Source organism: Westerdykella ornata (assembly GCF_010094085.1).
Source record: "Westerdykella ornata strain CBS 379.55 unplaced genomic scaffold EI97scaffold_2, whole genome shotgun sequence".
Lineage (NCBI taxonomy): Eukaryota > Fungi > Ascomycota > Dothideomycetes > Pleosporales > Sporormiaceae > Westerdykella > Westerdykella ornata.
Window position 1 is genome coordinate 656,133 of NW_022986852.1, and position 13,652 is coordinate 669,784.

Consider the following 13,652-nt stretch of genomic DNA (forward strand, 5'->3'; position numbering starts at 1 on the left):
AGACCTGCAGGTGTGGAAACGAAGACATCGCTTATGTTGATACAGACACCTGGGCATGCCTATATACTATAGCCACTTGCACGAGTGACAGGACTTGTGAATCCGACTGGAATGGGTTGATTAAGATATCATGCGGTCGTGATCATTGGCCACACATCAGTGTTGATGGTTCCCAGCCCAAGAGATCAAGAATCGGCATCCGATCCCTCATATCTGAGAACTGGATGGTTACCCTGTGAAACTCGAGTGCAAAGTTTGAAGGAGATCCATTCTTCCGCAACAGTGCTCTCGCATCCGGGAAGTTGCCTCCAACGATGTCCTATTCTCTCTATGCCTTCGGCAGCAACGGCGAAGGCCAACTCGGCGTAGGAACCGTGAGCGACAAACTCCACACGCCCACAAAAGCCCCCAAGATGCCCCCATGCGACCATGGATACAAGGCAATACGCGGTGGTGGCAATCACACGTTGATACTCACAGCATCCGGTGCAGTGTACGGGGCTGGCCTTGACCGAAGTGGACAGCTGGGAAGTCAAGCACCGTTGGAAGATGAAGACGAGAACAGCGGCAGGATTGTGGAGTTTAAGGACCTTCATCTTGACGTTGCATTCTGTGCCGCAGCATGGGAGTCTTCGGCTTATATATTGACTCCCATCAGACATAGCACGACAGGCATTGTAAATTCAGGCGTATATACTGAAGGCCGCTCCCTCCATGGCGAGCTTGGACGAGGAGATCGGGTCGATAGCTACTCTGTATCCGGCTCAATACGCAGCGAAAGGCTTGAAAGGGTGTTGGACGTCTTACCAACTACGCTGCCGGGACCCGCAATCGACTTCGCTGCTGGAATGTATCACTATCTCGCCGTACTGGAAGATGGCAGCGTCTACGGCTGGGGAAGAGCACGGAGTGGCCAACTAGGCAAGACAGACCTTACCCACTACTCAACACCCTCTCGAATTGAAGATATCCCGTTCCCGGCTCGAAAAGTGGTGTGCGGGCAAAACTTCACCTACCTAGTCGGTAACCCTGCGTCCGGCGAGCATATCGTCTTGGGCGATGACAAGCACGGCATTCAATCGAAGAAACCGGAAAGCGTCAAAGGTTGGAAGGAAATTGGCGCAACGTGGAATGCTATCTTTGTCTTACTTGAGGATGGAACACTAATGGCGTGGGGGAAATCAAATCTCTGGGAACTGGTACCGCCGAACTTGCCAAAGCTGAAGAACATAGCTACGGGCTCGGACCATGTAATTGCTTTGACGGAGAAGAACACGGTGTTGGCTTGGGGGTGGGCAGTGCATGGGAATTGTGGGAACACTGAGGGGTTGAAAAAGCCGCTGAGCAGGGGATATGTCACGGGCCAATTCAATGAGATGGAATTCGATGGGGAGGTAGTTCAGATTGGAGCCGGTTACTCTACAAGTTTTGTAGTGGTTAAGGACGGTGACGGCAGCTGAGACTCTGGGTGAGGAGTATGCATACAATGCTGGCTGTTTGATACCCCTCAACGCATCTCGACACCTTGAAGACCTTGAAGGCGTTTTAGGAAGTTCGATTGCATCAGAGATACTTGCCATGAGATCAGCAAGTGATACGTCGAAGCTCGATTCTCCGGCAGTACCATATTTGGTTTGGAAGTGAGGTTAGTCATAACTGACTGCGTGTCTACACCAAGGCTCACGCCAGGAAACTCCACCCACTTATGGATCTATCACTCTCTACCAAAGCCCTTTGATCTGCGATACCCTTTGGGTCGGGGCGACAGCATCATTGCTCTCAGCCGTCTCCGTTCGTGACAGGCTGGCATTATCGCGAAAGGTGGGAAACAATGCAGCGTCATGCTCTGCACTGGCATCCCAACCCAATGTTTCCTCCTCATTGTTATAGTCAACAGGCTCCCAACGAGCATCTTCATCATCTTGGCTGACAAAGAGACCCTGCGACCCTGGTTGAGGAGGCTTCGGTGTCGTTTCTTTCCGCGAACCTGGGATGCGCCGGCGTGGCTCGGCGCGCGACGCTGGTTCAACTGGAGGAGGCATTTCAGACCTGATACTTCTGTCCTCTATCCTTTCAGTTGCGGCAGACTGCGCTTGGGATGCTGTTCTGCTAGGAATCTGCTGAGGAGCTGGCGTTGCATTCGCACTGGCGTCGTAGTCTCCGGAAGTCATGAGAGTGAACTCGCACAGCACACCGTCACTCCCATAACTGAACTGCAGCGGCCGGGTCGGCTGCGAGTAATATGCTTTGAGATTGGTTTTCAACGTAACCGCGTGGGCGACGATGGCTTTGAAGTCCTTAGCGCTAATGACAATGTGGAGTCCGGAGTCCACCTTAAATTCTTCGAAATCCCCAGTGTTCACTGCAACAGCAGTGGAGAGGCTATGCTTCAAGATATCCTTTCCACTCTGTAGTTTATCCGTATATGTCTTGAAAATGGCTCGACCGTCCTGTCCGGCAACGATATCGAGTAACTCATTCCTTGGGCCGAAGTACTCAATGTACTCTTTCATCGCACTCGAGTGCATAGACCATCTATTCTTTGCTGCATTGCGGTCAAAGAGTGCATGCATAACATCGACCGCTTCGTACGTCAGTTTGTATGTCTTGATGACACCTTGGTCGCAGACCATCTTGACAATGAAACGACATTGAGTAGCATCCGGTCTATCCTGGATGCTGACTTCGCATCGATCGATTGCTCCATCTCTTCTGAGAGGATCGTTCAAGCGGGCTTTGAAGACGGAAAGCAACGCCTTGGCGTACATGCTACATGTGAATCGACCATCGGAACCTCCATGGCTTGAGAGAAACTCATAGCTGGCAAAGAATTGATTTCCGTCCAGAGTCAAGGCAGCATATGCGGATTTGGAGGAGTTAAGGGCAGTAAACGTGAACTAACGAGCCGATAAGAGTAAGGACTAGAAACGGCAAGATTATGTACCTACACGTTCACGACGCGCTTCAATTGCCACCGTGTCGCTGAATTTCGCAAGGCATATGAGTATATCGTGGACCTTAGCCGCCGCCTCAGGGGTCAGAGTAAAGTTGAGAACGACCATCACGTCTCATCGTCGAGAGCATATCGTTCCATCCGGCCTTTGAGGGCTGGGTGATAGAGTGGGAGCATGTAGTTGGGACGTGCATCGCGTCAAGCACTCTTTCGCGTCCTTTCCAGAAAGGGACTAGCGCCTTCTTCCGCTCGACAACACTTGATCTCGAAGCATCTCAGACCCTACCCAAAACAAATCGATACCGTATTCGTTATGGCAATTACTCTTCCGGATGATGTATTGCATTTGCTGTGTGAAGAGCTTGCTTCACAGGAGCAGTTCGACACCCTCTTCAATTGCGCATGCGCTAGTCGTGGTTTTGCGGTACCCGCATTAACACACCTTTATCGGTATGCATAACCTGGAGAAATCCCGGGTCCTTTCGGTTTGGTGGTGATCACGAGAATATTATCCCTTATTTACTTTTTTGGATCATTGCTACTCCATTCTAACAGCACTACAGCTCACATCATTTGGCTCCTGTCCGCGGCGGGGGAGACGATGAGACCATCCTCATATCCACAAAGCAGCTGCTGACCCAAAAATGGTCTATATTGTGGAAGTCGATTATTGCATCGGCCCTGGAGGCGACATTATTTCCATATTGTCGTTATATAAGAGTGCTGGATCTTCGCGATCTGCGGAACCTTTTCGAGGATGACCACTTTCGAGCAAACGTATCAACGGAGTTCTTTTCAGGGCCCATGGTTCGGTTTCACTTGACAACGGGAGACACCAGGCGGCGTGCACGACTCGATTTAGCAGCTATCATCGACTTCGTGGGAGAAGTGGTGACTCAGCACACTCCTATGCTTGAGACCATTAGTGGACAGCTGGATTCCCATGCCCTAGTTCGATGGGCCCCAAGGTTACCGCGGCTCCACTCTTTGGAGTTATACGACCTGAGCCCTCTGGAGGACGAGGGTGTTGATGCAGCGATATCTCAGAATTGTCCACACTTTAATTCACTCAGCATCTACACCAAATCGCCCTCGGGTGGTGATCACGATCGTAATCTGGCGCGTTTCCTTGAGTCACTCCCCCAACAGTCCTTGGAAATGTTTGAGAACATAGGAGATATTGAGGCAGGAGCTGAAACCTTTGCAGCACTCAACGCTCATGGTGAGTCTCTAAAAGACTTACGGCTCTGTGTCTCTTCAGAGGCCCTGCAGCATCTGTCAATTCTGAGCAGGTGTACCGGCCTTGAGTCATTGCGCATTGAGGACTCAGACAGCCGGACCCACCTGGACTTTACCCAGAAGAAGGCTTCCGAAATTAGCGAGTGGCTCAAGAAGTGTAAGAATCTCCGGAACCTAAGCTTCGTCAAATTCCCCTTAGCTTCCATTGTTGCCACTCCCGTCTTGTTGCAGGACGACATACAGTTGAGGCGGCTCGACATTGACTGGTACATTTTGAGAGACTCCCGGGTTTTCCACCAGGCACTGGTTAATAAGCGTGCCTCCCTACAGTTTCTCTCTCTCAATGGCGACACAGAAGGAATGTTCCGGGACGACGTGGACGCCTTGGTCGACTCGTTGAAGCAACTGACTGAGCTACGGAGTCTCAAATTAGTTCTGATGATAGAGATTCTTCATGATGAGCACATCATCTCCATCATTGAAAACCTTTCTCATCTCGAAGATCTGTACGTTACCGGAATGGAGATGAACGACATCACCTTGGAAAGCGTGGCGAAATTGAGGAACTTGAGGAGCGTTGCGTTTTCAGGAATCTCGAGATTTACCTTCGAGGGCCTGCTCAACTTTGGGACTTGCCTTGGGCCTGGAAATCGAGGCATCCGCGTTATGATTGACATGGTACGTTTCCTAGCCCTACCCATCGTGGTCTACACCGACAGGTACTTACCTGTGGCATCATGTAGGCGGATCCCGACACTCTACTTTCCGACGAGGAAATTACTATAATACGGAACAACCTTGCCTCACAGGTCGGCGGCAGCTTGGAATACACCCCATTCAGAGGTAGGCTCCACGATGTTACCACTAAACCGAGAAAGCTAACTGTAGATACACTAGATCCTAACGTCTCTGAGTTTGAGACCGATTCGGATTGATTAAGACGTGTTTGCAGGGCTCTTATAGATAACAACCCTAGGTTTCCAAATGCCTTGGTATCTAGGAGAGACCGCTCGACATTGGTTTATTTCCTGCAGGTTCGGTGAATTGGGAATGCAGAATATATGAAACTCTGTAATTACGTGAGCCCCATTCTGTCGAAGTTTGACTCAAGCGCAGGACCTGACTTCCCATTTTTCTGTCCCGGCGGCTGGTAGTAGAGTGAGTGTGCTGAGCAACTGGCTCTCCCTGCCATTGAAGATCGCAAATTTGGAAACGGGTCCTTTGATAACGTATAAAGCTTTTATAACCTGCGGTCGTACCTTTTCTGAAGTTGTCTCCACAAATAAGGCATGGTTACGCTTGGTGGACAGGAGAAGTCGACGTCCATTCGAGGGCAGCATATGCATATGACGTGGGTTCGCTTGTGAGGTGCGGTGGGGTCTACAAAGAATTTCGCCGAGAACCGCATCGACTTGTACATCCAACACATGACTCCTAAGCGCGTATTGGTGATTGCTGGGTCGGACAGCTCTGGTGGAGCGTGAGTTCTCGTTGCATTATAAAGTTTGAACGAATATAGCTAACGGTTAAGTGGCCTTGAGGCTGACCAAAAAGTCATAGCGGCGCATGGCTGCTATGCGATGACCGCTACAACCGCCCTAACGGCTCAGAATACACAGGGTGTCTATGATATTCACTATACACCCCCTGAGTTTCTCCGAAAACAGGTTGATGCTTGCATCGATGACATTGGGATCGATGTGGTCAAGACAGGTCCGATTCGGCAGCTCAGCACTATTGCCCCTGAAGTGGTGACTAACTTTCAAACTTCAGGGATGCTGGCATCCGCTGATGCTATTCGAGTGGTTGCGGACAGCTTTCGCAGGCATCATGTTCAAGTGTCTGTTGTAGATCCAGTACATCAGTTTCTCGTCCGCCTTCAACACACAATCTAACAATACAGGTTATGGTATCAACGAGTGGCTCACATCTCTTGCCCGAACACGCCATCGAGACACTGATAAGTGAACTGCTCCCGCTTACGACAATTCTCACCCCAAACTTGCCTGAAGCAAGGCTACTCCTGAAGACGGCTGGGGTGCCCTTCGAAGAACCAGAAGGCGTCGACAGTATCGTACAGCTTGCTAGAGCTCTCCAACAGCTGGGGCCCAAATATGTTCTCCTCAAAGGTGGGCACCTGCCGTTAACCAAAGACAGGCGCGTATCGAAGAATGCAGCGGAACACAGAATTGTTCTGAATGTTCTCTATGGGGAGGGAGAAGCCACTCTCATGGAGACCGATTACCTAACATCAAAGAATACACACGGCACCGGATGCTCCCTAGCTTGTAAGTTCCTCAATTTCAGAGATGGACAGGTAGTTGTGCTAACTCGTTCAGCTGCCATTGCATCCAACCTAGCTTCGGGGATGGGAATGGCTGAGTCAGTCAGGAAAGCGAACAAATATGTCGAGGCTGGTATCAAAGCGAGCGAAGACATTGGGAAGGGCAGCGGGCCTATCAACCACTTCCACTCTACCTACACCTTGCCTTTTGTCCCGTGAGTTTTCGGCCTCATCGCGCCTTTCTGCTACTAAGTTGGTAAAGCGACGGTTTCATCGACTACCTCATAGAACGAGCAGATGTCCGAGGCCCCTGGAAGGACTACACGGAGCATGAGTTCGTGCGGCAGTTGGGGAATGGCACTCTGCCAGAAGAGAACTTCAAGTACTACTTGATCCAAGACTACCTATTCCTCGTCAGTGTCCCGTTAGTGGGTCCAGTATAAGCGCTCACGTGTGCTAGATTCAGTTCGCTCGTGCCAATGCATTGGCTTCGTACAAAGCAAAGACGATGCTTGACATAGGTCGCGTAAGTCAGCTTCACGCGTGCGACATGAGGAAATCTGAACTTGGAGTTACAGTCGGCCCAACAGATAGTGAATATACAAGAGGAGATCAAACTCCACATTGAAATTTGCAAAGAATATGGTTTATCGATTGCAGATATCGAGAGTCATGAGGAGGATCAAGGTATGATGCCAAACCCAGTTCTCAAGTTCATTTGCTAAGGAGGCGTCAGCATGTACGGCATATACGAGGTACTGCTCTCTATTTCCATGATCATGCCGCCATATTGATGTAATACAGATATGTGCTCGACGCTGGACATTCAGAAGACTGGTTGGCACTTCAGGTTGCGCTACTGCCCTGCCTCATCGGCTACGGCAGGATTGCTCGCAGATTGTATGACGACCCCAAGACGGCTCGAGAGAGCAGATATTGGAAATGGATCGAGACATACGTCTCCGACGAGTATTGCGAGGCTATGAGACTGGGTTCGGGTAGGATCCCGGAGTTTCTTTTTAAATGACTGTGGTGCTGATTGATGGATAGAACTCATTGAGAAGGCGGCTGTGAAGCAGGCGGTGTCACGGATCGATGAGCTGGCGCATATATTCATCCATGCTACAAAGGTAAGTTCCTAAAATCGACCCCTATTAAGCCTTTGCAGCTGATTCAAAGCAGATGGAGAGGGGATTTTGGGATATGGGAATGAGAGGATCGAATGTAGCAAGATAGATCTGTGGCGTCGCTCGGATCCGGGAGTTAGCATGAGTGTGGCTACTATGAACTGACAAGTATAATAAAACCTCAATCATATGGCAACGGCCGACTTTCTTGTACGAATTCATGTTGGCCGGGAGCCGTCGACGTCGTCAACAAGCTTGCGGCAGTCGGCGAGGCGTGGCCACAGCGCCACTCGGCCCCTTGGTGGCAAAATGGGGCTAGCGCCTTGGCGCTCTAAAATTTCTGGAAAGCGCAGAGGCGAGGCAAAACTACTTCATCACTTCTCCCTCCACTCTGCACCCTCCATCCACTCTCCCTTCTTCATCCAAATCGCTGCATTTCACACAGCGACTTAATTCCATCGCTTCCCGTATCTCGATCATCCGAAACTTGGTCGCGGAGCCGACCTTTTTCCCTCCTTAAAATCTTCCTAGTTTGTTCTTTGTCAGATTCTTTCTGAAACGACACAATGTCCTACGGAGGCGGCTATGGATCGCGCGGCGGCAGCAACGGCTACTCGAACGGGTACGGCACCTCGAGCGGTGGATATGGTGCAGCCAACTACCAGTACGACTACAATCAGTATGCTTCGTATGGGTATGAGAAATACCCAATGTCCCAGGCATCAGTAGCATGGTTATTTTGGCTGCCCTTCTCATCCGCGTTTCCTTTCTTACCCCAGGTCTACACACAGGACTCTTCCAGCGGTCTATCCACCACATTCGGTACGCATCTTTGCGCATCGAACGCAGGCTGCGACGGTAGATGTCCGGGTGTTAACGTAGACTTACCTTCACAGCTTCTTGACTCCTGTACAATTATGCTAACTTAACAACAGATACGGTGGCGGTAGCTCCAACGGTTATGGAGGTAGCGGCGGATATTCCCACGGATACAGCAATGGCGGCGGTTACGGGGGAGGCGGTTATGGCGGCGACATGCGCGGTGGCGGTGACCGCATGGGAGCCCTCGGATCAGGCTTGAAAGAGCAACATTGGGGTGCGTACAATGCTCCGCATTTGTCGACTAAACCTGCTGACATCCGTTCAGATCTCGATGCCCTGCCCAAGTTCGAAAAGTCTTTCTACAAGGAGGATGAGGCGGTAGCTCGTCGTACACAAGCTGAGGTTGACGCGTTCCGCAAGGAGCATCAAATCACGGTGTTCGGCAGGGACGTCCCCAAACCCGTTACAACCTTCGATGAAGCCGGTTTTCCAGGATACGTCATGAATGAAGTCAAGGCACAAGGATTCGCCAAGCCTACCGCCATTCAGTCGCAGGGTTGGCCGATGGCTTTGTCCGGGCGCGACGTCGTTGGTATTGCAGAGACCGGTTCCGGGAAGACCCTGACGTACTGCCTTCCCGCCATCGTTCACATCAACGCGCAGCCGCTCCTCGCTCCCGGTGATGGACCCATTGTTCTCATCCTGGCGCCGACTCGCGAGTTGGCTGTCCAGATTCAGCAGGAAATCAGCAAATTTGGAAAGTCTTCTCGTATCCGAAATACCTGCGTCTACGGCGGAGTGCCGAAAGGCCCCCAAATCCGCGACCTCGCCAGAGGTGTCGAAGTCTGCATTGCCACTCCGGGACGGCTTATCGATATGTTGGAGGCTGGCAAGACCAACTTGCGCCGTGTCACTTACTTGGTGCTTGATGAGGCAGACCGTATGCTGGACATGGGTTTTGAGCCGCAAATCCGCAAGATCATCAGCCAAATTCGCCCTGACCGTCAGACTTGCATGTGGTCCGCAACATGGCCCAAGGAGGTCCGACAGTTGGCTGCTGACTTCCAACACGATTTCATCCAGGTCAACATCGGGTCGATGGATCTGGCTGCTAATCACCGTATCCAGCAGATTGTAGAAGTTGTTTCAGAGTTCGAGAAGCGTGACAGGATGGCCAAACATCTGGAGACGATCATGGACGACAAGAATAACAAGGTATTGATCTTTACGGGCACGAAACGTGTCGCCGACGACATCACTCGATTCCTCCGCCAAGATGGATGGCCTGCATTGTGTACGTGAACCTTCCTTTTGCAAAAGCGATTAGCTAACCTGTTACAGCCATTCATGGTGACAAGCAACAAAACGAACGTGACTGGGTATTGAACGAGTTCAAGACCGGAAAGAGTCCGATCATGGTTGCCACCGATGTGGCTTCCCGTGGCATTGGTATGACTGCAAAACCCCCTCCCACCCCACCCTTCCCTTCCCTCCTCCCCAAAATATGTCTTACTGCGTGTTCTGTAAAGGTGCTCTGCTTGATACGTCTCGTGCGCTCGCTTCCATTTTCCACATGACATCGTCCAGGGCTTTAAAGTGTTTTATCGAAACTGATTACCAGGGATCCTTGGTCTATCGGTGAAGACTTCTTCACCGTCATCAACCTCAGGTATCATCGGGGTACTTCTGAGGTGTGATGAGATACTTTGACTCGCCCCAGTCGCAGTTTCTTCCAAGGTTTCCTGGACCAGGAGATAACCTCAGCCTCACCCATTGGACTAGATGCCGTGATCTCGTAGCGCACAGAGACAGTTGCTCGCAACATACTACAGCTTCACGCGATCAACATATTGGTCGTCGTTCCACATACATCTGCTTACCAAGATGCTAACATTTCACTTCTTAAGATGTTCGTAACATCACCCATGTCCTGAACTATGACTACCCGAACAATTCGGAAGACTATGTTCACCGCATTGGGCGAACGGGTCGTGCTGGTGCCAAGGGTACCGCCATCACCTTCTTCACGTCTGACAGTAAGTTGAACTCCCACCTTATGATTGTCCAAATCTAACCGATAATGCAGACGCTAAGCAGGCTCGTGATCTTGTGGGTATTTTGCAAGAAGCCAAGCAGCCGATTGATCCCAAGTTGCATGAGATGGCCCGTTACAACAGCGGTGGAGGCGGCGGCCGATGGGGTGGACGTGGCCGCGGTGGAGGCGGCCGCGGTGGCGGTAACCGTAAGTCAAAGCCGGGTTCTTGCGTGACTGCAAGCATGCTGACCGTCTCAGGCCCTTGGACTGGAAGCAACACTGCTCCCCTTCGCAACAGCCGATGGTAGATGCACTCTTGATCGATTGACTGCATTCTATTGCGGCATATCGACTGATCACATCGTGGACTATATGTCCCGAAAGTGCTTAACACATAATTTCCTTTCCGCGTAGGATTCCTCAGGCATAGATTTCTTTTTCGCTCGCGGACACAGGCACACCAGCGCAGTGGACCAACGCTGAAGGAATATGGAGATACCCAGGTCCGAGTGAGAGTGTCCCGTGCATGGGTCTGCTCTTCGACAGTATGAGTTTATTTGTTAGACTGGCATCATGTCTTTTCTTTTCCGTTTGCGGGTACGGTGGGGGCCAGTCACATTTCCTTTCATAACAAATGAGGTCGGGCATACCCGGCTCTAGGGCACCGAGCTGGAGAAAAAGGCTCCCTGATATTAAAAAATCGTTAAGTTAGTAGTGCGAAATACATCAAGTATATATTACATATCTTTTGTATATACCGACCTGTGAAATCTCGCATCCATGTGTTGCTGCGCTTTCCTTCACCTAGACCCGACCACTCAATGTGCAAATGTTTACACCTGCATGTCTGAGCAAGGCACGTGACACCCACGTGAATTTCTTTGAGCTGCAACATTGAAACCTTATCGATAGGGATTTCGGCGGTCCCAGCATAGGTCTTCCAACGACAAGCGCCACCAGAAACCAACATTCTCACAGCTGCAAAACACCCTCGTTAACCCACTTTGGAGGCTTAATCCAAGTCAAACAAAGGAACCGACCTTCCTCTTCCGCTCCTAATTGCATAACTGCCACTCTTACTGCACTCCCCTCACAATCGACCATTGCGCATCTTGCGACTTCTACCCTGCGCCCGACCACATCTCCTACAATCTCCGATCAACTCAACTCGCAATAATCCACCATGGGTAACGATGGTGGCAGTATCCCCACTCGCCGCGAACTTGTCAAAGAAGCCGCAAAAGCGCTCTCTACGACCCAACTCAAGGAGGCACGAACGGAGCAGCAAGCCTACGCCTGGACGCACGACCCGATAACTCGAAAACCGCTCGCACAGCCGGTAGTTTCGGATTCATCGGGGACGTTGTATAACAAGGAGACTATCATTGAGTATCTCCTTCAAGAGGAAGGCGATACGAAAAAGGTGGAAGCGGAGCGGTTCTTACAAGGCCGCGTCAAAAGTCTGAAAGATGTCGTGGAAGTGAAGTTCCAAGTCGTCGATGGGAAAGAGGAGATTGGTGGTGGCTCAGGCAGGACGGAGAAATGGGTCTGTCCGATTACGGGGCGGGAGCTTGGGCCGGGGAGCAAGGCTGTATACCTTGTGCCGTGTGGACATGCTTTTGCGGGGAGTGTGGTCAAGGAGGTTAGTGGCGAGGTGTGTTTGCAGTGCAACACGGCGTACGCGTCGAACGACATCATTCCAATCCTTCCCGTTGAGCCGACGGATATCGCGCACCTGACGCTGAGAGTCCAGACGCTGAAGGAGAAGGGGCTCACACATGCGCTGAAGAAGGCGCCGGGGAGCAAGAAGCGGAAGAAGCATGCCGAGAAAGAGACTGCGAACGGCGAATCTACCTCCACACCCACAGAACCTACCAACGACTCCTCTACGAACGGCGTCTCTAAGGATAAGCCATCCTCCACATCCACGCCATCTACTTCCTCAACTCCCAAACCCGACCAGCAACGAAACACTCCCGACCCCTCTTCTTCTACTACAACCACCAACTTGTCCAACATCAAAAACGCGTCCACCGCCTCACTGACGCGGAAAGTCCTCCAAGAGCAGGAAGAACGCAACAAGCGGCGGAAACTGCAACAGAACGACAATGTCAAGAGTCTGTTTTCAAGTCGGAGTGCGACGCCGAGTCAGGGGAATAGTAGAGATTATATGACGAGGGGTTTTAGTATTGGGAATGCGGGTGGGAACAAGTGAAGGAGGAAAGGCGAGTTGTGCTTGATTAACATGAGTACGTACCGCGAGGGGAGAGGAGGTGGGTTCGCGCGTGCGACTGAATACATGGGGTATTTTGGGGCATGTTCCGTTATGATATGGGAAGTTCTCGCAAACGGACTTTGAGAACAGGAAGAGCCCCCCAAGCTTTGTGCAGTTAATTCGCCTTGGAACCGCTCGAGTGATATAGATACCCATGAATGACTTCCTAAAGCACGTTCGCTGGCATACAAAAGCATGGGAATGTAGATTCCCTTGCCCTTTGTATGAATGTAGACGAATCCAAGATACGAGACTATTTATTAGTGAAGCGTGGATTGCTCGTTGGCCCATGAATCTTCACTCGCCTGCGTTGCTTGTTCAACTTTTGCTTCGTCTAGTTAAAAGCTCCCTGAAATCGGGAGTGCAAGCTCACCCCTTTATATCGTCCTGTCTCTCTCCTCGTTTTTCATTTTTTCTTGTACGACTTTGCGGTCGTCTAATGCCGTCATCAGCGTTTCTAACAGTTAGGACTACTGGCAGTAATTGTTCCTATGTACTGCTTATATAAGCAGCAAGAGACTGTTGAGGATCTTAGTAGTAGGCTCCTAGTAAGTAGGAAATTGAAGTTGGCTAGTTACTAGGAGATGGCTAGGATTACTAGTTTCTTGGTGTAGCAGGTGTGTTAGAGTAGGAGAGGAGCATAGGATTGGGGTGTTAGTAAGAGAGGGACCGGGAGGATTGGTTTCAGAGAGAGACGCGTCGGGTCGGAACTACAAAACTGCACCATCGCTCTACTAGAAACTCCTTTACAGGAGGAGGCAGTTACTATAGTAACTACAGCTACTAGTAGCTAATAAATAAGTTAGCCTAGTAACAGTTATTGCTAGTAGGTCTTCTTAGCAGCTGTCAGATTTGATAGTATCTGAAGATGTCACGGTGACAGAAAGATTGAATGAAGATGGGTTGACTGATTGTAT

At 50.7% G+C, this 13,652-nt stretch overlaps 5 protein-coding genes across 5 annotated transcripts; 4 read left to right on the top strand and 1 right to left on the bottom strand.

The window, feature by feature from the left end:
* The first annotated feature begins 35 nt into the window (after positions 1-35).
* EI97DRAFT_110499 (RCC1/BLIP-II) lies at positions 36-1,590 on the top strand. The gene has a single exon (XM_033792968.1). The coding sequence runs from the start codon at positions 315-317 to the stop codon at positions 1,458-1,460; it is 1,146 nt and encodes a 381-aa protein (XP_033657629.1). The 5' UTR covers positions 36-314; the 3' UTR covers positions 1,461-1,590.
* EI97DRAFT_411047 (DNA repair protein Rad9) lies at positions 1,392-3,112 on the bottom strand. The gene is made up of 2 exons (XM_033796714.1): positions 2,949-3,112; positions 1,392-2,897 (listed from the first exon to the last, which is right to left on the bottom strand). The coding sequence occupies exons 1-2, from the start codon at positions 3,060-3,062 to the stop codon at positions 1,722-1,724; spliced, it is 1,290 nt and encodes a 429-aa protein (XP_033657630.1). The 5' UTR covers positions 3,063-3,112; the 3' UTR covers positions 1,392-1,721.
* A 138-nt stretch (positions 3,113-3,250) lies between these two features.
* On the top strand, positions 3,251-5,589 carry EI97DRAFT_390898 (uncharacterized protein). The gene is made up of 4 exons (XM_033796229.1): positions 3,251-3,403; positions 3,517-4,870; positions 4,936-5,035; positions 5,090-5,589. The coding sequence occupies exons 1-4, from the start codon at positions 3,267-3,269 to the stop codon at positions 5,125-5,127; spliced, it is 1,629 nt and encodes a 542-aa protein (XP_033657631.1). The 5' UTR covers positions 3,251-3,266; the 3' UTR covers positions 5,128-5,589.
* Positions 5,590-5,603: 14 nt separating this feature from the next.
* EI97DRAFT_491606 (uncharacterized protein) lies at positions 5,604-11,199 on the top strand. The gene is made up of 15 exons (XM_033802277.1): positions 5,604-5,672; positions 5,724-5,905; positions 5,966-6,048; positions 6,096-6,480; positions 6,532-6,691; positions 6,739-6,889; positions 6,937-7,002; positions 7,055-7,188; positions 7,281-7,474; positions 8,183-8,297; positions 8,539-9,719; positions 9,767-9,874; positions 10,333-10,461; positions 10,512-10,667; positions 10,719-11,199. The coding sequence occupies exons 1-15, from the start codon at positions 5,620-5,622 to the stop codon at positions 10,766-10,768; spliced, it is 3,147 nt and encodes a 1,048-aa protein (XP_033657632.1). The 5' UTR covers positions 5,604-5,619; the 3' UTR covers positions 10,769-11,199.
* Positions 11,200-11,401: 202 nt separating this feature from the next.
* Positions 11,402-12,989, top strand: EI97DRAFT_429854 (DUF602-domain-containing protein). The gene has a single exon (XM_033797538.1). The coding sequence runs from the start codon at positions 11,644-11,646 to the stop codon at positions 12,673-12,675; it is 1,032 nt and encodes a 343-aa protein (XP_033657633.1). The 5' UTR covers positions 11,402-11,643; the 3' UTR covers positions 12,676-12,989.
* Positions 12,990-13,652: the final 663 nt, after the last annotated feature.